Raw genomic sequence first — 24,451 nt, 5'->3', positions numbered from 1 at the left:
ATGAGCCACAGGACCGTCGAAGCATGCATGCAAAGTTGGGCCGGAGAGAGGCAATTGTGAGCCCCAGTAGGCGGATTTTGAGCCTTTAGTGCCCATTGGGCAGGGAAAGAAGCACATGGGCGCGTTCTTATGGCAGAAGGATAGGGGAGGGGGGCTCTAGATTTGAGCAAAACAGAGTCAAGCGGATAGATAGATAAACTTACCAAGGGAGAAGGTCAAGCGGGTAGGCAGTTTCTGTCGTCGACTAGAACGCCGAGAGAGGCCCGGACTAGGGGTTTTTAGATGATAAAATCTTGTTATAGCCCACTGCCGCAAAGGATACACATACAAATGGGACAAAGGATGTGCAGTCGAGGGGCTATTCAGTAGCTTGGCAAGAAAGGACTTGGTTGGGTTGGTGGGGACGACTTGATGCAGGCGGTATATGTGGCCAGCAAAGGATGCCAAGTCGCAGAATCGATGGGAAAAAAGTGGTTGAGTATAATGTGCGAGTGACGGATTGGATGGGTGAATGCTAGTATCCCCTTGACCTCTTGGTATCGAAGACTCGAACGGATTGGCTGCCTCTGCAGCAGTGCTTTATAGGTGAGTGGGGTGCAGAAAGAGGATGAGGTATCGTGGAACTCAGGCAGGGGGTACAGTAAACAACGTGGGTTGTGGGATTAAGCCGGCAGTTGTGTTCCAACAAGCGGTTCTGTCGATGATGGAGCTAGACGGCAGAGGTATAGTCGTGTGGCTAGACCACTTGATGAGATGGGGGGATGGCGAGTCTGGGGAAATATACTTGTAACAGCCACTGCACGGTCGACAAGCGGTCAAGTGATGGGTGTATGTGTACGTCTGTTCTTGGAATCCCTGGAGCCTAGAACTGGGCAGAATGGCTCTGTGGCTCTGTGGAGGATACAGATGGTTGTGGGGTGTTTCTTGGGAGATAGCAAGGCCAGAGGACACAGAGAAGTAGGGCCAGGGTCTCAGGGTAGGACCGATGATACCGGGTGATTGGAGGTTGGCGTGCTGAGTCCTACACTCTGCGTTACGTATATCAAAGCAAGCCAGGCAGACCTGCAGTGATATCAACAAAACAAGCTGGAAATGACAGTTGGAGTGACAGTCACAGCAGTGGCGGTCGTCCTGGTGGCGACGGGCTGAGAGGGCGAAGATGTAGAGATGCAGAGTTGATGGAACACCCGAGTCCAGAGCACACGCGTGATAAAGATGTCAGTAGCAGCAAATAATGAGGCGGGATTACTCTCGCACACAACTATATATACAGATATATGTATACACACCCTCGTTGACCGTGCAGCACGACACAGAAGTAGGCAGCACAGGGCGCCGTGCAAAGGAGCGGTCGTCTGATGTCTTGGGCGGACGAGATCCGGGGAGCTGGGCAGGAAGTGGGATAGAGAACAGCCGCTAGGTAGTGGAGGAGAAAACAGGGTAAGTAAGACTGGACAGCGTCACACTTAGCTGGCCAGATGGTCGCAGCAGGCCGCAATTGCAGTCGGTGATGTCAGTGAGCCGGGCCAAGCTGGGGCCGTGATGGTCGGGCCCTACGCTGTTCAGATTTCCGTGCCAACACCAGCGTCGGACAAGCCGCCGCTATATTGAAGAAGGAGAAGCAGCAGAGCCTCCACGTGCACAGGCCAAAGGCGTGATCTTATCTCGTGATATTAGGGCACGAAACCCAGGGCAGGGCATCAAATCGGGAAGGTTGGGGGAGGGTGAGGGGGAGGGGAGGGGGATAGAGCGAGGCAGTTTCTGTTTGGGCGGACCGGGACCTCGACGGCAGCTACTGCAAGAACACCGGCAAAAACGGACACGGCAGTAAGGGCAAGAGTCGCTTTTGGGCAGGGTAAGAGCAGGATATGGAGGGAAGGAGAGAGAGTGCCTTCTGTTTTGATCAGAACGCAAGCTAACACCAAGACGATTTACACATGCATGTAAGTATGTCTGTGTATGGGATGTAGTATATGTATATAAAGATTTATATGTGCATACTTGTAGACACGGAGCCTCGTCTGGTAGGGCTAAAGTAGCAGTGAAACAAAAAACCGACACTTTGTTCTGGGAATTCGAGCAAAACAGATCAAGGCCAAGGATGTCCTGGGGAGTGATGGGGGGGAAGGGGGAGAAGAAACGAGAAACGAGACTTGGGAATAACACTGCAGGAAATAGAGTTGAGATTGGGTGGAGCAGGGGAGTCGAGTAGCAGGGAAAGGGAAATAAGAAGGAGAAAAAATACAAAGCAATAAAGAAGAACAGAGCAATAGTTGCGAGGACATATATCGGCGGAGGTCGGCGGGCGGAGGACAGCTGGTGGTACACATATATAAGCGAGCGATGGGCCAGCCAAAGTATCAGTCAAGAGTGCGAGTGTGAGAGTGAGGTGAGTGGGTGGGAACAAGTGTGCACATGAGTGATGCTGTCACTCTCGCATAGCGGCACTATTGAGACAACATGAGCAAGAGAGCTTAGCATTCGGCACTTGGGCTGTCAACAAGCGAAAACATAATCCAACACAAATACGAAGGAAAATGGAGCCCTCTATATCTACTGGACAAGAACCAAGGAGAATCACGAGGCAAAAAAAGCAAAAGGCGCACCAGGAGCCCGGGTGTTCCTGGGCTTCTAGGCTTCTAGGCCCCTTCCGGACCCCTGGACCCCAATCCCTTATTACGGCTTCTTTTTTCATTCTAGACTCTCAGGCTACCAGCAAGCGCGAGTTACTCCCGCCGACTCTTCGTTTAATTCTCAAGCTATTCCCAGAGAAGCAGCCATGGTGGAAAGGTAGTCTTGTAGTTCGCGAGTTGAAGTGCAAAAGCCCAGCCAAGAGAAGAATGAAGGCCAGAGGGGGAGAGAGGAGCCATGGCATGTCGCTTACAAGTAGAAACTGGCAGAGGAGACAAGAGGAAGACAAGAAAAGAGGGAAAAGGCGGCCGTGCCAAGGGCAAGACTCTCAAACGTCTTGAGTTGTGAGACGTAACAAGGAAACAAAAACATTCCAAGAATAAAAAGAAAAAAAAGTTGATAATAAAAATAGAAGGCCGGGCTCCTGTAGGTTCACGGGGACTTTCCATCTCGCATCCCACGGGAGCTGGGTGCATTGTCAAAGTGCCAGGATGGGCGTCTTGGCCAGCCCAGGGCTCCCGTGAAACATCAAGTTTGCTGGCCCCCGTGAGCTTATGGGATGTGTAGAAGGCCGTGCTGCTTAGCTGTAAGTCACCTATGCTGACCAATAAGATTTCCTTGTCGAGTCAATGGCAGGATTAATCCGTTAGGGTCTCTCGGGGTTGCGTGTGCGAAGAGTGAGCTTGGGCTCAACCAACAGCAAGACTTGATGTGTAGATGGACAATATACCATGGCACAGGCACCAAGACAGGCACAGACGTGGACACAGACACAGACATACAGCAACTCAGGGACAAGGAAAGCATGGCTCAATGTAGGGCAGTGGCGGCAGCAGCAGCAGCAGAAACAGCACCACCACCACCAGAAGGGATATAACTAACTAGTTAGTAGAACTTGTAACTACAAGTATGTGCATACATACAGGGACCTGCACGTAAGAAGCCCGCCACAGTGTGGCCAGTGGCCAGGGAGGACAGGACAGGCCTGGCAAATCTACAAGTACCACTGGTACAGATATCCCCAAGTCAAGATGATGATCCCCCACGATGGGGTGCAAGACAAGAGCCGGTCATGCACGCCGGTCTGAAATGAGGATGCAGGAGCATGTGGCGAAGAAGGAATTCCGGCAATCCCAAATCACCGGGAGAGAGCCGTGTGTATTGTGTAGTAATTATGTTTATCTCGACTATGTGCATACATTATGTAGCATGTAGGTGTGTACAAGGGAGATGGTTCACAAAGAGCCAATAGCATGAAGCAGGCCCACGGCAGTCAGTTGCTAGTTGCTAGTTACTGACTAGCAGACTAGCATGTAGTAGCACTACTAGCCAGCTAAGCAGGACAAGGTCCATCACGGCCAATTTTTAGGAGTGGGATGGACGCTAGCTATAGGTAGCACTTTTATATAATACCAGCATTGACAGAGTGGTATTATGGAGGCATGTTGTTAAGGAACAAGGAGAGAACATTGCTTTTCCTTATCTGCCATATCTTGTTATTTCTTTTTTTTTTTCAACATTCAGTGTGGGTGCACCCTTCCTTTTCCTCCACCGCGTCTTCTTCCCCGTTTCCCCTCTCTCGCGTCCTCTCTATTCCCCGTTCTTCCGCTGCTCTGCCCGCAATCCCTGGGCGTATACTACCAGGACATATACGCACTTACTGCTAGTTGCTTGCCTGTATACATGGCCAACTGGTGTGCAGCATGTGTTTGCCTTTTGCCTGTGCTCTGCTTCGCCAGACTGCGGCTGCTCGCGTGTCCACAGCTTCACAGCACGGCCTTAATCCCGACACCAAACTCGGCTCAAAGTCGCCTACCCTAGGCTATTGCCAGACACCATGTTGGCCTCGGCGACAGTGGAATGTTTTGGGGGGAGAGGGGGGGTCTAACTGGAGCACTCATATCACACACAAGGAGCATGCAAGTGCTAGTCTGCGGGTAGAGACAGAAACGTGGTGATACCAAGGGCAGCTCCCAATATTAGGAGCCACATGGATGTGAATAGGTGTGGCCCCCCCTGGTAGCGCCTCTATCTCCATCTGGCCTTGTCTTTTTGTCTTTCTTCTCTCGTCCTTCCTGTCGTGCCTCTCCTGGAATCGTACGTAAGCCTTGTTTTGTGCTTTGCTTTTTAGCGGTAGCTTTTGTCTTAGAACCTCCGATCTTGACTCCTTTTAGCTAGTCTGTGCAACAGCACTAGCGAGAGGACGCAGCGATGCACAACAACGTCTATTGTTCTTGGCATCAAGAGTGCCCTGATCCTGGGGATCCTCGAGGGCGTTTCTGTTCCGTAGACCCCAGTACAGCTAGCCTAGCCTGGCTGGCTCCTCTTTTGTTGGATAACTAATATTCTGTCAACAAGTGAGAGTACACCTGGACAAGTCAGTATGCATGCTCGTACTTGTACATATATACATGTAGTTATACACACCACACAAGTTCTTGAAGCTGCAAGTCTGGCATCCCCAGGCCGTAAAATCTCAACTTGTACTTGCATACAAGCACGGTCTGGACATCTGCCAGCCCTGCTACCCCCCGATAAGATAGCCCCCCTGCTATTAAGAGTTGAGTTGTTTGTGAATCTCACCAAGCTCTTCCCAAACCCTCCCAGTCCGGATCGCCACGATCTCACCCGAACTCCCCACCACCACCTACCCAGAAACAGCACCCAGAAACACAAGCCCACTTTCGGGTTAGCCCACTTTGCCGGTCACGTGCGTGACATGTAGGCATCCTATAGGCCCGCCCACGGTCCAAGCTCTGTAACCCTAGTCCCGGAGACAACGCCCCCTTGCTCCCCTTGCTGGCACAGGTTGGCATAACCCCCTGACAGCCCAGCAAGCCAAGTCAATGTTTTCTTTGACAGACAAAACACAATGGCGGGGTAGAGAAAGCCAGAGCTAGGGCCTTTGTTAGGCGAGAGAAAGAATTGCGGATTGGTCGGCTGAAGTTGCACCATTTGCAAATGAGACGAAACGTGCAGCTAAAGCTACGACTAGGGGACGTTCCCTGTAATTTCTCTGCCCGCTGCCCGGCCTGTCTTCCCATGTTTTCCCATGTGCCTGTCCTGTTGTCTGTGGCCTCCCACTTCGGCCCTACTTGTTCTGCAAGTATTGACACAAGTTGTAGTAATTGTAACTATTGTATGTAACAAGTTGGTTGCTTGGAAGCAGGCAGTTACCAAGCAGCGTTAGTTACCTGGAACCTGGAACCAAACCCCAACATTGGGGTCCAAGAACTTCGTCAGAACTGCTATTTGCCGCTGTATACAGTACAACCATACAATGCAATACGTGCGACCAGCTGCGCTGGCTCAAGATTAAACCCATCTATGTCTCTGTGTAAAACAATTGTAGTTTATTTATGGATAGTTACTCTCTTCCTTCTCACATACACATCCACAGCCTTTTTCTCCTGTGTATCTCGCCCCCTCGCCCCTCGCCCCTCGTCGCCCGCCCGTCCACAGCCAGTCCACGACCGCTCTCTTTTCTCCTGGCCCCTCCAAACCCATCGCCATCGCTATGTTCGATGCAGCCACCCAGCATCACGTACCTTTCTCAGCCAGCTTGTATCAGCAGCCGGCTCCCCCGACACCCGCGCAGCCGTAGACGCCTCCGCATCGCCAGCCCTGACTACACCCGTAATGTGTCTGTGGCGCAAGAACGGCAAGCGACGGAGCCGTCGCGAGCTCATGGTGCTGGTTCTCGCCAAAAACGGCGTCGGCGTGTCTGGCTTCTCGCAGAGCCCGGGCAGCTGCAGGCACTGTTGTGTCGACGGCAACTGTGGCGCGTCGTGACCTTGGTCCTGATCCTTTGTGGTTGCCAGTGGGGGCTCCTGCACTGATGTTTGGATGCTTTGATTGTAGGCTTCTTCTGCCAGCGACAAAGAAGGGAAGTCCTCCTGTGCTTGTGCCTGTGCTTGTTCTTGTTCTTGTCCTTGTTCTTGTGCTTGTGCCTGTATCTGCGCGCCTGCACTGTCATCAGCGGCCGCCATGTTGTTTACAGCCGCTACGTTGAGCGGCTCAAGTTCGTTGGGTAGTAGCAAAACGGGCGGCAAACCCCACGCAAGACGATCACACATTGGCGTTGCACGTCTTGGCGTCTCGTTGTTTGTTTCGTCGTCGCCGGTGGTGGCAATAACCTCTATCGTGCCTGGCACAGGACACCGATCCATCGAGATGTCCATGGCATTTAGCTGGTCGGTAAGCACACCGTCAGGCACGGCCACACTGCACATGTCCATGCTGTTGTTAAAACTTAGCCGCTCAGAAAGCGTGCTGATCCCTCCGTGCTGCGCCGCGGGGCTCCCTTGCGCCGGCTGTGCCCTCTGATCACTTGCACCCTCCCGCATTTTTTGCGGGGTATCGTCACATGGAACTTGCTTGGGCGTAGCCAAGATGGGCACTGACTGCATACGTGTAACGGACGACACGATCGACGACTTGCGGCTCAGCCGCTGCTTCAGCCTGGACCCCAGACCCTGCGCCTTCTGTCTCCATGTCTTTTGCGGCGGCGACACGTCAAACGCCGAGCTGACACCTGTATGCAGCGGCGTCGTGAGGGCTTCACGGCTCACGAGCGTTCGGTCGGGAATTTGGATCTTTAGCTGTGCCAACGGCAGCGATGACGAGCGCACCTCATGCCGGGACTTGCTGTGGCCCAAAATGAGGCTGCGCCTTGCGCTATAGCGGTTGAGACGGTGACTCCGCTTTCGAGAGGTTACAAATTGCGAAGGTGTCCTGTTCACGAGAATTATTGGCTCAAGACCATGGGCTGTAGACTCCAAGTTTCGCAGGAAGAAATGTGGTTGTTCATCTTCCGAGTTGTACGGGGTCTCATTCGGCAGCGCAGTGTTCATAGCCTCGTTCAAAATGTCGCTGTCTGTAGATAGATGGCCTGGTCCGAAGGTTAAATTCGTCGCATAAGAGGACCGCATCTGGCTCGGTCCCGATATTAGGCTGAGCTCGTTCTCCCACGACTTGCGGGAAGCGGCCAGACGCTCATTGACCTCTATCTCCCTAAAGTCATAAGGCTTCCACGTATTATGCGTGCTCTTATATTCTCGTTCTTCGCGATCTAGCGCCTCGTCCAGCGCGCTTTCAAGGTCCCTGGTGATATCGTAAGGCAGGTTTAATACTGATAGCCGTGGCTGCGGGAAAACCTGTTCCCTGTCATTCTCTCCCTCTTCGCTCACAATCTCCATATGACTTCCAAAGGTCGAGCCCACTGGGATGGTACGCTGTTTTGCTGGACAAAACGGCAACGTGTTGGAGTCGACACGAGGCTGTCCGTTTCCAAACGACCGTCGTTCAGTATTATCAAAAGAGCTGCTGCCAGTTCGGCTCTGAAGCAACCTCTGCTGCATATTCGACCATCTATCTGCCTTCTGCTGTATCTGGTCTAGACGACAGTAACGCTTTGTCGGAGTCAGTACCGGCGTCGTGTGGGCCTGCAGCAATCTTTTGCGCTTCGCTTTTTCAGTCGCTGCCTCTTCCAGTGCGCGGGCAGCGTTTAATGCGAATATATACGGTGGATCAGGCACGGTGCTACTAGTCCTGCTGCGCACAGAACTTCTGCTGCGGACCGAGTCATTGTTGGTGATTAGGCTAGCCTCTGAGGCGACAGAGACGAATTGTCCATGGTGCCGTTTGGCCGCGAGATTTTGTGAGTGGCTGCCGCTTAGACTTATGCCGTAGCTCTCGCGGGCGTTGCGCGCGCTAGATGATGATTGACTGGTGCGCCGCGACACGGGGAGTTCGGGGAAGTGCATTGTGGCAGAACCGTAGGCTGTTTTCTCACTGGGGCCTGTGTCGCAGGTGACGAGCGCGTCGAAATCGGCAATGAAGATGCCATCGCGATCGGGCAGATTAGCAAATCCAAGACTGTGCTTGGGGTTTCGGCTCCCAGTGCTATCTTCGCTCTTTCGGACGTGGATTGCAACGGGAGATGGTGAATTTTCAATCCGCTCGTAATCTTGGTAACCATTCGTAGTCTCGTAATCTACAGCAGGTTTGTGATCCGCGACTGCGTAGTTATTGAGATCATCGACCCAGAACAAGCTATCAGCAGATGCCTCAAAGTTTCTAGTGACGGTAGTGAACTCGATTTTAGCATTCAGGCTCTGGCCAGGAGAAGGTTGAAAAGGGGCACTTTGCTGAGAGTTGGGGTTCAACTTCGCATTACCGACTGGCATTGGAAGCTCGGCTAAAGACTTCCGATCATCAGGGTAACTCGTGAGAGACTCGTGGCTCCGTCTATCACAAGACCGGCCGGGGCTGTCGTTGCTGTCTCCCATCTTTGTAAGAATGGCGATTGTTAGTTGAACTGCGTAAGATATGAATCTCACTGGGCGTGAGAGGTTTCTTGTCAAGTGTGAGTTGATGGTTCACAATGTGAAGCTCCGGGTGGTGTAGAAAGAAAGATGGTTGCAAGCCAGAGTCTGGGAGATAAAACTGTTTATCCATCAGCCACCATTCAGAGTTTTCCTATCGGTGCAGGAAACGTCTCTTCTTGGACAGCGTTGCTGGGGACAATGCCTAATTCAGGACTCCATACATGTCTGAATGGGAAATCTTTGGAACTAGCCCAGCAACCAGCACCAATTTTATATTTGACTGAGTTGTGAGTCATTTTGAAGAGGAGATGCCTCAGAGAAGAGAAACAGCGAGCTATTGGGAGCACAGAAGGCAACTTGACAAGACAAAGAAAGTGAGATAGACCAAACGTCTGTTGGCTTGTGCAACATCACCGGTCGTTAGGGTTGTGGTTTCTGACACTAATCCTGCGGTTCAACATTCACCGGAACACGAAAAGCCAGACATTACTTCACAGCATGCAGTTAATTGAACCAGAAATATTATCATTAAGCACCGCTTTGAAGGCATCTGGCCACCATGAGCACAGGCATGGGTAGGTGAATATAAAGATGAAGCGCTTGAAAAGGATGGTGAAGAAGACATTATACAATAGATATTGAGTCAGGGTGAGAATAAGAGAGGCATGAAGAAGATGGATGACGTGAGGATCGTATCAAAAGGGTGGAGCAAAGCGCCGTATCAATTGAAGAGGAATTCGTTCATGATGGGTGACGCTGAAAACTCGGGGTTCAGCAAAATACAACTAGACAGGCCATTAGTAAGAAAAGTATCTTCAACAACGACCAAGCCAGGGCCTACTTTAAGAAATGCTGCAGGCCAGCTCGCCGCTTTTCCAAGAACTTGGTGTTGAAGCGTGCAATGACAGTCTTGGGAGGCAAAGCAGGCACTGAAGCGATACACCGGGGAAACGTCTGGATCAGACGCTGCCGGAATGTATCAAACTCTGAGTACCGCTTGCGGATTTGCATGGGAGCGCCCTAGAACAAGGGAGTGATTGTTAGTTGGTGTACAAGCATGCATCACGCAGAAGAGAGAGCAGAAGATGCAGGGGTTGGGCTGATCTGACGCCTACAGCCCAAGCCAGCAGGCCCAACCAGAGTAAGGCGAAACAAGACACGAACGCACCTTCAACGTCTCGACTTGGATGGTCCACACCACAAACGCGCCAATGTTGCCCACGCTGCCCTCGACGACGGTCCAGCTCACGATACGCACGCTCTTGGCCCAGCAGGCCGCGCCGCGCCCATCCCGATCGTCGCGCTCATTGTCATGCATGAGAATCGCCGGCGCCGCATCAGGATCGTAGCCGGCGTCAGCATCTTCGTCGTCGGCAGTATTCGCTCCGCCGCGGTCGTGGCTCATTCGCCTGCGACCCGCATCGTTACCGGCTAGCCCTGCAAACAGCCCGTTGCCGAAGCGGCCCAGGAACGTGGGGTTTTTGCGCGGGGGGCTCCTTGGCGGGCGCGCAGAGCCAGGCGCCCGCTCAGGGCTAGCAGGCGGGAGGCTCCAGAACGGCGGCGGCACACAGACGGCAGTGGTCGGGGTCGAGAGCAGAGTGGCGTCGGTGGCGGTGCTTTCGGCGGCGCTGAAGACGCTGGCGGTGGCGATGGGCGAGTCGGTGGATGGGCCGGGCGGTTGGTTGTCGGCAGGCGAGGGCCTTTGGTGCGGCGATGTGGAAGTGGGCGATGTGCTGGGCGAAGCGTTGGAATCTGAGGCCGAGGCGCTATCTGTGCGATAGTGGGCTGGCGAGATGGTTGCCGACGAGGCGTGTGGAGACGGCGTCGTTGGCGGGGGCACAATGGTGAGGGAGGCTGTAACTGGCATGGCGGTCGGCTGGAAGTAGCAGAGTGGGAGAAGCTCTTCAGAGGATATGTTGACTTGGGTGTATTTTGCGAGTTCCTGAGTGGCGTGTTGGGCGGAAGAGGAGGGGCAGACAGGTTTGCCACTTGAGGCGTTCTTTGTTGGGCTGCTCTGGCTTTGAGATATCGTGGGAACGTGTGTAGGGGGCAAGTAAAAAAAAAACACAGTGAATAGGAAAGATAGAAGATACAGAAAAGACGGCTGCACAATTAGTTACTGTGAAAGAACAGGAGAAATCAATTCAAAGAGATCAACGAAACAAAGAAAAGCTGCCCAAAAAAAAGGTCGCCAAAAAGAAACAAAATTCAGAGACAGTTTCGTGTTCTCTCAAGAGGCCGCCTGCCTTTTTCTGTGCCAGGCTAGGGTAGAGGGCTCGTCCGGTTTAGGTTATAGTGCTGTACACGTCAAGTTACAGAGTCTGAACCACTGTAACACATTCCCTCACCTGCTGATGTTTCATATTGCTATCCGGCGGGCAAAGCTCCAAAGAAAATATGTTCTCTTAACTAGCCATATAGAGAAGGAAAAGAAAAAAAAAAGAAAAAAATACAGATCCCCGAAACGAAAACAAAGAAAATAGTCGTTGTACATTGGGCGTGTCTGTCGCTCCGGGCTTCCCCGGGCGCCGACATCAAAGCCATGCCCACGGTCACGCAGCTGCGGACGGATCAGCTTATAGCGTGGGCTGTCTGTCTGTATTCCACTCCATCTATCCACCAGTGCTGCGCCTTCTGGCCGTGGCAACACAGCAACGTTCCTATTGCTTTGCCGCCGGGCCTGTAACCTTGATCCCCACAAGCCAGACAAGCAGCTTAAGCCTTCCACATACGCTTGATGGTTTCAGTAACACCGACGTCGTTGGTCTCAAACTCGTACAGACCACCGCCAACCAGCAGAGTGGCGCCAATCAGGCCCCAGTCGGCAGCTTTGCGGGCCTTGGGGAACTGGCGCGAGGGAATGTAGTCGGTGATGATGTTGTTGAAGCCCATGTGCGAGTGCACAAGCATAGTGCCGCAGAGAATCGCATCGGTGGTGGGGTTGAGCGAGCCGCCCACGAAGGGCGCGAAGGTCAGCGGGATCAGGCCAACGGCGAGCACACGATCAAAGGTCCAGTGGTAAGAGCCGTGGGCGGGGTGGGCGTCGGGCACGGGAGCCGCATCGTTGACTAGGGACGGCGGGCGTAGTGGTTAGCTTTGCATGCACCTCGGTTGGGGCCGGTCTGCAATGGAGTGCCCTTAGCGGCTAGGTATCGCATTGGGAAAGTGGGATTCGCGCCAAGGCGATACTGATGCGATGAGTGCAACTTGGCACGCAGGCGCCTGGGCAGAGATCCCCGATCACACTTCGGGAAATACCGTGAGCAGACGATCACGGGTGGGATGGAGCATACCGGTGCCGACAATAACCTCTGCAAAACAACAAAGAAAAGCGTTAGTAAACCAAAATCAGGGGAAAATAGCTATGAGGCATCACGGCCACCTCGGCCGGCGAGAATCTCTTACGGGGACCAGGGGGAAGCAGGCTGCGGCGGCTGGTGGTGGTAAAGGCGGCCACACGGGGCACCGAAGCCAGGCGGGCGGCAGGGCGGAGAGACTGGCGCGCAAGAGAAGCCATTATGAAATATGGGCAGCGGGTGAAGCTGGAAATAGATAAAAGACGGGAAGAAAAAAAAAGGTTAGGGTGGCAGAGCGAAGAAAAATACAGTAGACGGGCAGCTGTCTTTCGGGTTGGCTCGTGAAATCCCTGTTACCGAAGTTGACACGCAGAGCAGGAGTCTTCGGTTTTCTGGCTGGGCAGGCAAATCGAGGCAGATAACGCAAGCAGAAATGAGGGCGAGACAAAATGTGCACCACAAATGCTTCAGATGCCGTGTGAAATATTGAAGCTTCTTTCGATTCGGTGAGAAACTCGCGCGGCTTCACTCACAAACAAGCTGCCACGAATTTTGAGTATTGCCGAGGATCTGGAATTACGCGTGCTCTGATTGGCTGCAACGGCTAACGCAGCACCATAGAGCTTGTGGCACCCGTCGAGGATGACTCGCCTGATATGCAAGGCCTTCACATTTGGAGGAAAGAAGCGGGGACTGCATCACCTGATACTTTAACCCTAATTCTAACGGTCAACTTAGACGTCTATGAAGAAATTTCTTTTGAGCCGTGATACAACACCAGCAAAAGCCAGCATCTTGATATTTGGTGCAGCCTGTGACAAGGCTAACAACGAGAGGTAGTCCCAGGCTACACATTTCGAGACACCGCCCTTAGGGCCCTTTATACATATTGTTGTTTTTCGCTTGCTATTCGGTTTTTTTTCAGAGCCTGTAATCCCCAAATATACCCGCCATGTTTCGCTCATTACGGCCCGCAACGGCGACTGTATGCCGTCTCGGCTCAGCTTCTCCGTCTGCAGCGTTAGCCAGAGCAAGTGGATCTTTCGTCCTGAGATCCCGGACGGCCCCCGGCCTACAGAGCCAGCCGGGCCTTCGTCACATTTCCAAGTCGTACTTGCTCAAGAAGGAACAGGCCGCACAAGAGTTTTCGGAACAGGCCGAGAAGATCCGGAAAGGCGAGGCTAAGCACGTGTGGGATGTTTTTGAGGAGAGAGGGCTTGTGAAGGATATTGCAGGGTGAGTGCCTTTTTCTTCGTCCGAGGTATAAGAGACCATGGTTACTGACTCTTCAGCTACAATTAGGCGAAAAGAAACTGTCAAGGAACTGCTTCGCATCAAACGTATTGGTACGTACGCAGGCTTTGATCCTACAGCCCCGTCGTTGCATGTTGGCCATCTAATGTCCATGATGCCGCTATTCTGGCTCTACTTTTACGGCTACCCTACCGTCTCTTTGATTGGAGGCGCTACTGCGCGTATTGGAGACCCTACTGGCCGACTCAAGTCACGGCCAATTATGACCAACGCCGATGTAGCCCGCAACATTACGAAGATCCACTACCAGATCGAGCGCATCTGGGGTAATGTGGAGGAACTCGGCCGGAAGTATAACTTCCCTGGTCACTGGGCTGGCCGCCATTTCTTGTGGAACAACAACATGTGGCTGAACAAGCTGCCGTTCTACGACATACTCAAGAGAGTTGGTCGTCACATCCGGATAGGCCCAATGCTGGCAAGAGATACGTAAGTCATGTGATGATATACTTGAAAGAGTGGCCCGCAATCTACATACTAACATCTGGACATAGCGTCAAGAAAAAGATGGAGAGCGGTGACGGAATGTCATTCTCCGAGTTCTCTTACCCTATCATGCAGGGATGGGATTTCTGGCACATGTATTCCAAGATTGGCGTGCAAATGCAAGTTGGAGGCTCTGATCAATATGGAAACATCACCATGGGCTGTGACATCCTCAAGACCATCCGTGACACGGAAGAGGCCGACCACGCCAAGCTGTCTGGGGGCTGGACCAACGACCCCTATGGCTTTACTGTCCCGCTACTGACCGATGCTGCCGGCAACAAGTTTGGTAAGAGCGAGGGCAACGCCGTATGGCTAGACACACTCGATACTAGTGCCTTTGATCTCTACGGCTACTTTGTGCAGCGCTCCGACGCCGAAGTGCAGAAGCTGCTGACGGCACTGACCTTTATTCCTCTCCCGACGATCCAGTCACTCATGAAGAATCATGAAGAGAACCCCAGCGCGCGCGTGGCGCAGCACACCCTGGCCTTTGAAGTGACATCGCTGGTTCACGGCGCTGAGATTGCCATCCGTGAGCAGCGCCAGCACTGCGCCATGTTCGGCAAGGGCCCGATTCAGATGCCCGATGGCGTTGTGCCCAAGAGCCTGAAGCGCCGAATCATGGAGGGATCTGCGGTTGAGCCCATGGACAACGACCCCAACTTTGCCAACCAGACGTCTATCAAGCTGCCGCGCGATCTGCTGATGGGCAAGTCTATTGCCAAGATTGTCTACGCTTGCGGCCTGTGCGAGAGTTCCTCCGCGGCACAGCGGCTGATCCTGGCCGGTGGACTGTATGTAGCTGCGGCGCCCGGTCAAATGACCACCATGGCGCCGGGCAGCCTGGACTGGACGCCGGTGTCGAATTGGTTCCCCAGCGACACGGCCAAGTTCCTGATTGACGAGAAGCTGCTGATCCTGCGGCGCGGCCGGCGCAACATCCGCATCATCGAGATGGTTTCGGATGAGGACTGGAAGGAGAGCGGCCAGTCGTACCCCGGCGAGGCGTACACGGGCAAGCTGCGCACAGTCCTGACGGCACTGCGCGATGAGGCTAAGCGCAATGGCCAGGAGTGCAGCAACACCCAGCTGCGCAAGAAGCTAATGGGCGATATGCTCAAGACGGGCAACTTGAGCTTGGCCGACAAGGTCACGGTGCCCAACAACAGCGATATCGAGTTCCCGCCTGAGAACGGTGCGGACCGCTGGGTCTCCAAGATGAGAGAGCGGGAGGCTGATGAGGAAGAGCGCACAAGGGAGCGTAGGGGCAGAGGCAAGCGTGAAGACGACGAGTGGTAGAAGGGGCAAAGGAGGCTATTGAAAAAGAATGCCTGGTAAAACCAGGTCCAGGTCTTTCTGTGTATTTCACTGTAATATTACTACATTTCTTTTCCCGTTGCTACAACCATCTACCGATGCGTTAATTCAAAGACTGGAAGGATGTCCAAGTGATAGTGTTCTGTTCTCCTCTATGTGCACTTTTCTTTTTCCTCTGTGCCAACAAAGCCGCTACCCTAGTAGTACAAGATGCTTAGATCCCCGGTTGGCGGTTTGTGGTTCAGTGTCCTCAACTTTGTCATAATCTCCTTGTTCGTCATGTTCTGCTCTGTGATAATCTGGTCAAAATGGTGGCACCCATCCATGTATTTGCGCAGCGGCTCGGCATCCTGGCTCTGCTGGACCTGTCCAGTCGCCAGCTGCGCCAGATACTGCTTCGACACGACGTGCTTGTGCACACGGTATAACACGCCCTTGATCGTGCCAAACTGCACCAGGCGGCGCACGTCCAGACCATTCAGCACATCATGGCCCGCGTGGGCCTGGACAAACAGCCACTCGGTGACGGAGCGGCCAAAGGTGAACGATGTCATCAGTTTGATCATCTGGAACTTGGATAGCTTCGTGTCACTGTTGCCGTTGCACGCATACGCGATGCACTCGTCGATGATGCCGTCGACATTGGCTACAAAGTCGCGCATGCCGTTGGGCTGCGGTGCATAGCACGACGAGAAGAAGAACATGTCTAGCAGCAGAATCGTATCGTAGTACAACAGGTGGCGCAACGCTGCTTTGGCTAGATCTAGTGCCACGTCGGCCTCGAACGCAATGCGCCGTACGTCCGACACGCCGTCAATGTGCGCTATCACTTTCTGCATTGTCAAATCCCACGTCGGATCGACTATGTCGGCAAACCTCATCTTGGCCACCGGCACATGCCAAGCCTCGACAATCGGTGGGTTGCGGTGCGAGGGGAAGAGCTTCATGTTGACTGTGTTGGCCTCGTCTGTAGAGGTGCATTAGCAGAGACACTCTCTCAGAAATCCCCTTCATGAAGCAGCAGATACGTACCAACCGGAATCATGCACTCTCCATAGTTGTTCAGATCCGACTTGACGATTTCTAGCAATGCCTCGATGGGCCTGCGGGCGCCCGCAATACTTTCCTCGGCGCCCGTGCCGCTGGGGTTCTGCATAAGCGCTACTAGCCCGTTTGCGTCCTCCTGTGCCGAAAGGTACTCGTTCTGTTTCTCCATTTCGGCAAACGTCACGGCCAAGCGCCGCGCGACGCGCTCATACGGGTCTAGGCCTACGTTGGCGTCGACGACCAAGCCAAAGTTAAAAATGAACTCGTTTCGCACATACTTCTTGTGCGCAATCAGTACGGGAAACCCGAGGACTACGTACTTGCCCTCTGGGTCTCGTATAGTCATGTAGCGGTTGCAAAAGGCTTTGCGCGGGATAATGTACTCCTGTAGCACATCGAAATCCACCAAACTGGTCTTGCTGGAGCCGACACAGTCGGGCGGACTCTGGGCCATAATGGTTGGGCCTGTGATGCAGGAGTTAGCATAAGATGTATACAGATAGGGCTATTCAGCCTCTCGATTGCTACATACCCTTCTCTCTTAGAAAACGCGCATAGAATATACCCTGAATCATAACGGCTTAATGATGCATTGGTCCGCTGAAGAGCTGGAGAGTTGAGGGACTCCAAGCTCATGAGAGCCGTAGGAATGAAGTTGATAGTGAAAGGTGGGTCCATCTAGAGCCTAGGGTTTGATAGACCCTAAATGATATACATGACTTGATTTGTGATCTTTGATTAATCATGGGAAAGACGTACACTAAGGGTAGAGATCATACGACATCGTTATGAAACATAGGACACATGAGAAAGATAATGAAGCTTGAATGAGGGTCCAGGAGCAAAAGAAAACGGAAAATACATAGCTAGTCATGCAGCAAGGAGAAAGCGAGAGGAAAAAGAGGAAGATAAGGGCAAATCAAACGCGCAGCATCCAGATGAGACCAAAATTTAGATTCCTCCAAGTAAGTGCTCAATGGCTCCTTGCACACTTCCGCCACTTCTTCGCAGAGCTGCGACATTTTGGTCAAAGTCAAAGAAACCCATGTCGTTCAGCTGTCGCAACTGGTCGGCATAGCGCTCCTCAGGGGGACGGTTGTCTACGGGAGCAGGAGCGGCAGGAGCGGCACCAGCAGCGCCGCCGCCCATACCCTGTAGCATGGACATGACTTCTTGGATAGCCTCGGGGCTGGTGAAGGGAGACATTCCAGGGAAGCCGAACGGGTTTGGCGGTACAGCACCAGGTGTGGCGGAGGCGTTGTTGGTGGCATTGGCGTTGGGTGTAGCTCCAGCAGCGGCTCCGGCAGGGTTGAACAGAGCAAGAAAGGGGTTGTTGGCGGGGTTTGCGCCACCAAAGGCACCTGGAGGGGGGATACCAAACGGGTTGGCTCCCATCCAGGGCATGGCGGGGTTGGGCGTCGTACCGGAAGCGGGGTTCTCACCAGCGGTATTGGTGTTGCTTGAAGAGTTGGTGTTATCGGTGGTGGTAGTGCCGGGAGTAGAATCAGTCACACCGGGGGCGGGGAAGGAGCCCATGAGACCCGGTCCACCGGCACCGCCCATGCTGCGCGACATACGAGCACTCATTCGCATCATGTCCGGGTTGGTAAGCATCTGGCGCATTATGGGAGACTGGAACATTTCGCGAACATTGGGAATGCTGGCAAGTTGAGGGTTCATGCGAATCATTTGGTCGATGAATTGAGGGTTATCCAGGGCGGCGTTGAGGGTTTGTTGGACATTTGGGTCGTCAAGCATCCGGGCGAGCTCGTCCTCATTTGGAGGGGCGCCCATCTATGTGGAAAGGGTAAGACGTTAGTAACAGCTAGTTATGGAAGGGATATGAACGGTAAATGACATACACCACCGTCGGCACCAAAGAGATCGCGGCTGGGGAGCTGGACATGGCCGGCATAGCGCGCGCCGGTCAGACCGGCAAGGGGATCGTTGTTGACGCCTGTAGCTATGTTGGTAGGAACAGCAGAGGCGGCAGGAAGTGTAGATGAGGCCGAAGACGGGGTCGGGTTGCTGGCAGCACTCTTGACAAGGTGGATGGTGTTGTTGGGCTTGATCTTGTAGGTGGCGAGGGTATCGTCGTTCTTCATGACACGGCCCGAGTAGATGAGGCGCTGGCGCTCGATGGGAATGTTTTCAAAGGTCTCTCCCGACAGCTTTTCTTTGAGTTCTTTGACCGTGACATTTTGGCTGATAGTGACGGTGTGTAGGCGATCACCCGAGGCCTTGACCTTGAAGGTGATGGGGTCGTCGGCAGGCGTTGAGTCAGCCATTGTGAAGCGATCTGGCCAGCAATCACAGAGATGAAGGGTAGCCGAAAGGCGGAGGGGAAGAGTGGAAAGCGTGATGCGTCGCCACAGTCGAGAATGAGAGAGATTGTCAGAGCCCAGGCGAATTGGGGGGCGTGCGTCTGATGGGTTTGGATTCAATTTGAGTTTAGCTTTTTGGCTGAGACTTCGGACTCAGGCAGCTCAAGCAAGGCTCAAAAGTCCAGCAAGCAGAGAGCGGGGGTGGGGCTTTGATGGAGGCCAGCGAGGATAGGGCGACAGGGGACCGAGAATACGTACCCTTTTACTTGTGTAGTTATGGTTGACATTCAACTGGCTAACTACCTAGACTTGTTATTCGTGCGAGTGCTCAAGATTGACGTCCACAAAGTAAGAGAGATGGACAGTAATGACAGAAACAATATTGAGAATGGTGGACTGAGATGTGAGGCAGAAAAGTCGTCCAGTACCTTCCTGGACATAGATGACACTGGACTATATCCTCGGTAGCTACCTGTGGTCATGGGAATTAAAGGCGGCCTCGGGCATTCTACGCCGTTCCATCCTCTTCTGCGTAAATTACCAAACAGACTACAAAATAGTTGACTAGTTACACATATTTCCTCTCCTTGTATCACCTCCTCCCAAGCTCACGCCTCTGGCCCGATAAACCAGCGCCTTTCGAAATGACTCTCTGCCCATTCGCTTAGCCCATACAGCCATACAGCCATACAGCTACAGGGGCTCTGAGCTCATCCGCAGCCGCCAGTTGGATGCTTGAGTTTTGATGTCTGAAAAAAAAAGTCTTATCAACATCAGTCTTATCCTCGCACTTCTCACCAGGCTCGCCTGCTGGCTGCACGCTGACGTCGAGGAAGTGCCCCGCGCGTGTCAACGTGATGGTGACAAGTTAAGTTAGCTTAAAGCAGACTGAGCCAGCAGACATTGAGCACTCAACTGCCCTTGCAACTTCGGCTTCCCTCCCTGTCTTTTTTAGTTGCTTTGGCCGTTGATCCTTTGATTCTGTCTATCCAGCTGCTTTTCCTTCCTCTCTTTCTTCTACTTTGTCTCGTCTCGACCTGTTTCTGGTCTCCTCCGCCATGTTCTTGTCATGCCGGCATTCTTCCCCTTCACACAGGGCACCGACGCCGCTGCCCGCTACCAGCCCGACTCCACCCCGCTCCTTGGCCGATTCCGCGCTGTGCCCCCACCCCAGACAAGGCAGCCTTTCCAACGAGCCCAACTTGGGCTTCTAGTCTCTGGTCACTACTCAGGAAGCAGACGCTCGAACCACTACATCCACTCCCATGCCAGACACAACAGCGGTAGCAATAGCAAAGCCCACTCGCGACATCATAACTACAAAGTACACAACCACAATGGCAGCCATGCGCGCACTCTACAGAACATTGATCAAGGAGGAAGTGTCCATGCCGGCTATGGCGCCATCACTATTCCCGATCTCGAGGCTAGCGATAACAGCAGTGACTCTAGTGATGATACAGATACAGAAGACGCCATCCGAGGTGTACGCCGAGATGCGCGCCCAGGACGGGCGCGGCGCATTGTAACCTGGGTGTCGTCGCGTCTGGCCAGAGCCGCTCGGCGTACGCGGCGCAAAATCATCAATTTGTATGTGCAGCCACACCAGGGCACCGTCAAGAGAGCAGTGAATGTTTGGTACAGCCGTTATTTTGTATTGGTTTTATTACCGGCACTGGTTGCAATTGCTTGGTGTGCTATCCCCATCCCGCAATATGATCTAGACGATAGCCACAATATAGATGGTTATAGAGATGCTCCGAGTCTAGTGTCGCGTTTCCTTCCGGTCCATGGTGCTGCACGGGTTCAAGTAAATTTCTGGTTCTTTTTGAGTGTCTTCTACGGCCTATATAACCTTGTCGCACTCATGTGGGTAACCAAGGTCTTCAATATCTACAATCTTAACTGGTGGCCCAAGAGGCTCGGCTTTCCTACAACTTTCTGGCTGATTGCTCTGGCAGGCACGGCAGCTCCAATTCCGATATACTACAGACCGGAAACTGAATTCCTGACCCGCCACAACACTTGGTGGATTAGTTGGACGTTTGTCATTATGGCTATGCCAGTTATGATAGCCTTTTTCATCCTGACGGTCAACGAGCGCCATCTAGGTCTGCGGAAATCACTCTCAGAAACACAGCGCATATTTACCACTGCATGGTGGATGGGTGACCAGGACACAAGTGGCTCCTTTCGAGGCGCAGGATCCGGAAGTAACAGCCGAGCGCACATATTGCATCCAAACTTTTTCGACGACCCGGCCCTTGAAGCCCGAAACAACGGCTGGTCGCGAGGTCATAGACGAGCGCTAAGCGCCAGAGACTCGGTAGCAATGCGCCGCAGCTGGCTTCCAGCAAGCTTTGTGCGGTTCGTTTGGTTCTGTTTAGCGCTGATTATCGGGCTCTCAGCGTATCTCATTGGAGAAGCATATGCAGAGATATACCTGCGTACGCTTCCTCATGGGTCATGGGAGACAGTCATTTATGTTTATAGCTGGGTGATTACGGTTCATCTCCTTGATATGCTGACGGGGTGGATTCTCGGAGTGCGCGAGGGTGAGCGGGTTGGGAGCTACCCACTAAGCTGGATCTTCAAATTGTGAGTCAAATAGAGAGTCGCCTTGCTACTGTAATGTGCACCACTGCTAACATGGCACCAGATACTACATGATCACCTATCAGACGTATGTAAGAGCGCTATATGCTCGCCTACGCTCTCCGACGCAGTTTCTATGGCTGCAGCTGCTATCTAGCACTTCAGTCATAATACTGGTGCCCGTGACCATGGCACCGCTGTTCTATCGCATGTTGGTCGCATTGGGTCTCTGTACACAAAGCTATCCTGGCTACCAGAAACTGTGCCTGCGTAATATCTTCATCCGGTTCATCGCAGAAAACGCGTCTATGGTGACGTTCATTGGCAGCATCGCGGTGCTGCACTTTGGAAGCAACAAGGACCTGTACCCGTACTTTGCCTTTGACCAGGCCGACGAGCCGTACACGTTCCGCCTGACGTACATTTCGTCACTGGTGACGTGGGCGTGCGAGCTGGCGGCCGCGGGCATAGTGCGTCTGCTGATTCGATACTTTTACGGCGTCGACGTCGACCTGGAGGGCAAGATGGACCTGGTGGTGTGGCCGGAACTTCTGCCGACGAGTGCAGCTGTAACGCTCCACGTGCTGCAAAATATGATGTTTTCCATTATCCGGCTGCAGTTTCGGCGTAGATGATGGATACGCCGGATGAGTCAAGTTGTTATTGGTAGTCTTCTTTTGCCTTGTGTTTCCTGTTATGTATGTACATACATACCCTTTGCCCTGTTCTCATTTACACACTTTTATACGTGGGTACGCGCACCCTCTAATATCACATTCATTCCACCACGCCGTCGATTGCCCCGCCCGCACAGGCAAGCAAGCAGGGCGTCGGCTAAATGCACAGGCCAGGCCACATTAACGACGACCCTCGACAGCCAGGGCTTTGACTATCCCTCTATAAAACTGCGGCTCTTGTTGCAGGCGTATGAACAGGATACGAATATGGTCCTGGTTCTAGAAGGGCGGCCAAAAAAGGGGGGGAGGGCTTCTCGCCGAAATGGGTTCTTTTTCGCTGGCCTTCTGGAACAGGACGTTGGCGTTCCTTCAGAGGATGGGCCACGGCTTATTAGTCGGCCTCATTATCACAACAAGTTAATGCATGACTGGGATTGGATTTTTTTTCTCTTCTGGTTTCTCTGGCCGTCCCGACGTTAGCTGGCGTGCTCTTATCTGGGACAGGCCTTTGGCTCATGGTGGGATGGCTTCTTTCAATGGTACAAGTGTGTACATGGCATTTGTGTTGGTGTTGGACAGGCCAGGGTTGTCCGTCCGTCTGTGCCGACACTTTCATGGACGCTCAGGCATTGTGCGATAGTGGGTGCGTCGTTGGAGCCTGGAGTCTTTGGAGGGAGAGATCCTGCGATGCGGGCCAGCCGCCACTGAATCCCATGGCCGACAAATACATGCAAGCATTTACAGTTAACTGCGCATGCTTCCATCGACGTCTGCAGTTCGTGTGTTCCGAGGTCACCGCCACTGTCTCTCTCTCTCTCCTTGGCGCCTCTTGTTCTCCGACAGCGAGAAAACAAAACGCAGGGGAAGCCAACAAAGGAAAAGGAAAAATAATCCGCCCATGGCTACTCCACCGCCGACGAGGAAGGCGTATGTAACGCTTACACCGCTTGAAGCCATCTCCGAGAGGCCCCCCTCGCCATAGCACGGCCGGGCAACTAGAAGCCAACTGTGGCCCGCTTTTCTCCCCGGGCTTGGGGCATTGTCAGTGCACATTTTGGCCACCTAGAGTTTTTTTTTTATTTCTTTTCCCCCCCCCCCATTTACCCCTCCATCATCGCTCCGGTCTTTGGTCCCCTCCTCTATACACTAGCAGGATTTTTTTGGTTTTTTTTTTCTCTCTGCTTTTTCTTCGTCCCATTCCTGTGGCCTCGCTTGACTTGTCCGCTTCTTCGCTCTGCCCTTTGTTTTCTCCTTCTCCTCCCGAAAAGAAAAAAAAAATCCACATCCAAAATCCCGGAGAGCAACGACGCCTCTGCTATCTGACCATTCTCCCTGATACAATAACTCAGGTATACTTTGCATCTGGACAGCGGTCCCCCTCGCTTCCCGCCTCGACTATATCTCCTTGCTCCTTTTTTCTTCTTCTCTCCTTCTATTCTTCTCTTCTTTCCGTCCTCCTCTTTATTTGCTCCTCCCCTTCTTCTTCTCCTCTTCTCTTCTCCCTCCCCTTCTTCTCCCATCATGTCTTCCTCCACCACCAATCCAGCCCAAGATGCCTCGCGAGGACAGCCCGTCACCGCCGCCCGTGCCGCCGAACTCTCCGGTGCTAAGCTAAAGCTCAAGGACAACCTGCGCCACTTTGCCGACTTCCCCATCCCCGGCATCGACTTTGTCGACATCATGCCCCTGTTCCTCAACCCGGACGCCCACGCCACCCTCAACTCGGCCGTCGACCTGCAGATCCAGGAATCCTTCCCGGCCAACATCGACGTTGTCGTCGGTCTCGACGCCCGCGGCTTCCTCTTCGGCCCCTCGCTCGCCCTGCGCCAGGGCGTCTCCTTCGCCCCCGTCCGCAAAAAGGGCAAGCTGCCCGGCCCCTGTGTCACCGCCGCCTACGAGAAGGAGTACGGCACCGATTTCTTCCAGATGCAGGAGGATGCTGTCAAGCAAGGCCAGCGCGTCCTAATTGTCGATGATATTATTGCTACCGGTATGTCCAACGCCCCCCGCCCCCCGCCTCCCCTCTCCCCTCTCTCTCCCTCCCTCTTCCACGTCCCCGCTTACTGACTCTCCTGTGCACAGGCGGCTCTGCTGAGGCTGCTGCCAACCTTGTCCGCCAGCTCGGCGGCGAGGTCGTTGGCTACCTTTTCATTCTCGAGATCCCCGGTCTGGATGGCCGCAAGAAGCTTGGTGACGTGCCTGTCTCTATTCTTCTAGAAGACGCTTAGATTTCGCACACACTCACACTCACAAACGGATATCAAAAACAAAATTACTCCATAGACATTCCTCTTTGTTTGATTAGAACCTTTTGCCTGGTCTTCTTTAACCCCTGTTTGCCGTCTGCTATGCCCGGGCCGCTAGGCATAGACTCGGATTGTTTCCTTGCTTTTTTACTTTTACTTTTTTTTTCGGGAGGGTTTGCCGGTCAT

The 24,451-nt window shown here is 53.2% G+C and overlaps 8 protein-coding genes across 8 annotated transcripts; 3 read left to right on the top strand and 5 right to left on the bottom strand.

The window, feature by feature from the left end:
- Nucleotides 1-6,146: 6,146 nt before the first annotated feature.
- Nucleotides 6,147-8,921, bottom strand: BROUX77_001306 (uncharacterized protein; the record flags this gene model as incomplete). Its single annotated transcript, XM_073745721.1, has 1 exon — nucleotides 6,147-8,921. One exon carries the CDS (start codon nucleotides 8,919-8,921, stop codon nucleotides 6,147-6,149), a length of 2,775 nt encoding a protein of 924 aa, XP_073609541.1.
- A 760-nt stretch (nucleotides 8,922-9,681) lies between these two features.
- BROUX77_001305 (uncharacterized protein) lies at nucleotides 9,682-10,827 on the bottom strand (the record flags this gene model as incomplete). Its single annotated transcript, XM_073745720.1, has 3 exons — nucleotides 9,682-9,745; nucleotides 9,802-9,980; nucleotides 10,129-10,827. The coding sequence occupies 3 exons, from the start codon at nucleotides 10,825-10,827 to the stop codon at nucleotides 9,682-9,684; spliced, it is 942 nt and encodes a 313-aa protein (XP_073609540.1).
- Nucleotides 10,828-11,675: 848 nt separating this feature from the next.
- BROUX77_001304 (uncharacterized protein) lies at nucleotides 11,676-12,477 on the bottom strand (the record flags this gene model as incomplete). The annotated part of the gene is made up of 3 exons (XM_073745719.1): nucleotides 11,676-12,028; nucleotides 12,254-12,271; nucleotides 12,366-12,477. 3 exons carry the CDS (start codon nucleotides 12,475-12,477, stop codon nucleotides 11,676-11,678), a joined length of 483 nt encoding a protein of 160 aa, XP_073609539.1.
- Nucleotides 12,478-13,208: 731 nt separating this feature from the next.
- On the top strand, nucleotides 13,209-15,358 carry BROUX77_001303 (uncharacterized protein; the record flags this gene model as incomplete). The annotated part of the gene is made up of 3 exons (XM_073745718.1): nucleotides 13,209-13,492; nucleotides 13,559-13,999; nucleotides 14,065-15,358. 3 exons carry the CDS (start codon nucleotides 13,209-13,211, stop codon nucleotides 15,356-15,358), a joined length of 2,019 nt encoding a protein of 672 aa, XP_073609538.1.
- A 215-nt stretch (nucleotides 15,359-15,573) lies between these two features.
- BROUX77_001302 (uncharacterized protein) lies at nucleotides 15,574-16,998 on the bottom strand (the record flags this gene model as incomplete). The annotated part of the gene is made up of 3 exons (XM_073745717.1): nucleotides 15,574-16,343; nucleotides 16,409-16,888; nucleotides 16,956-16,998. 3 exons carry the CDS (start codon nucleotides 16,996-16,998, stop codon nucleotides 15,574-15,576), a joined length of 1,293 nt encoding a protein of 430 aa, XP_073609537.1.
- A 376-nt stretch (nucleotides 16,999-17,374) lies between these two features.
- On the bottom strand, nucleotides 17,375-18,711 carry BROUX77_001301 (uncharacterized protein; the record flags this gene model as incomplete). Its single annotated transcript, XM_073745716.1, has 2 exons — nucleotides 17,375-18,217; nucleotides 18,286-18,711. The coding sequence occupies 2 exons, from the start codon at nucleotides 18,709-18,711 to the stop codon at nucleotides 17,375-17,377; spliced, it is 1,269 nt and encodes a 422-aa protein (XP_073609536.1).
- A 1,105-nt stretch (nucleotides 18,712-19,816) lies between these two features.
- BROUX77_001300 (uncharacterized protein) lies at nucleotides 19,817-21,977 on the top strand (the record flags this gene model as incomplete). Its single annotated transcript, XM_073745715.1, has 2 exons — nucleotides 19,817-21,345; nucleotides 21,407-21,977. 2 exons carry the CDS (start codon nucleotides 19,817-19,819, stop codon nucleotides 21,975-21,977), a joined length of 2,100 nt encoding a protein of 699 aa, XP_073609535.1.
- A 1,563-nt stretch (nucleotides 21,978-23,540) lies between these two features.
- On the top strand, nucleotides 23,541-24,247 carry BROUX77_001299 (uncharacterized protein; the record flags this gene model as incomplete). Its single annotated transcript, XM_073745712.1, has 2 exons — nucleotides 23,541-24,009; nucleotides 24,102-24,247. The coding sequence occupies 2 exons, from the start codon at nucleotides 23,541-23,543 to the stop codon at nucleotides 24,245-24,247; spliced, it is 615 nt and encodes a 204-aa protein (XP_073609534.1).
- Nucleotides 24,248-24,451: the final 204 nt, after the last annotated feature.

Source organism: Berkeleyomyces rouxiae (genome assembly GCF_048999995.1).
Source record: "Berkeleyomyces rouxiae strain 22BRR77 chromosome Unknown BrBRR77_ptg000001l, whole genome shotgun sequence".
NCBI classification, from domain to species: domain Eukaryota; kingdom Fungi; phylum Ascomycota; class Sordariomycetes; order Microascales; family Ceratocystidaceae; genus Berkeleyomyces; species Berkeleyomyces rouxiae.
Note: the sequence above shows the minus strand (reverse complement) of the source record. Positions and strands in the feature narration are given on the sequence as shown.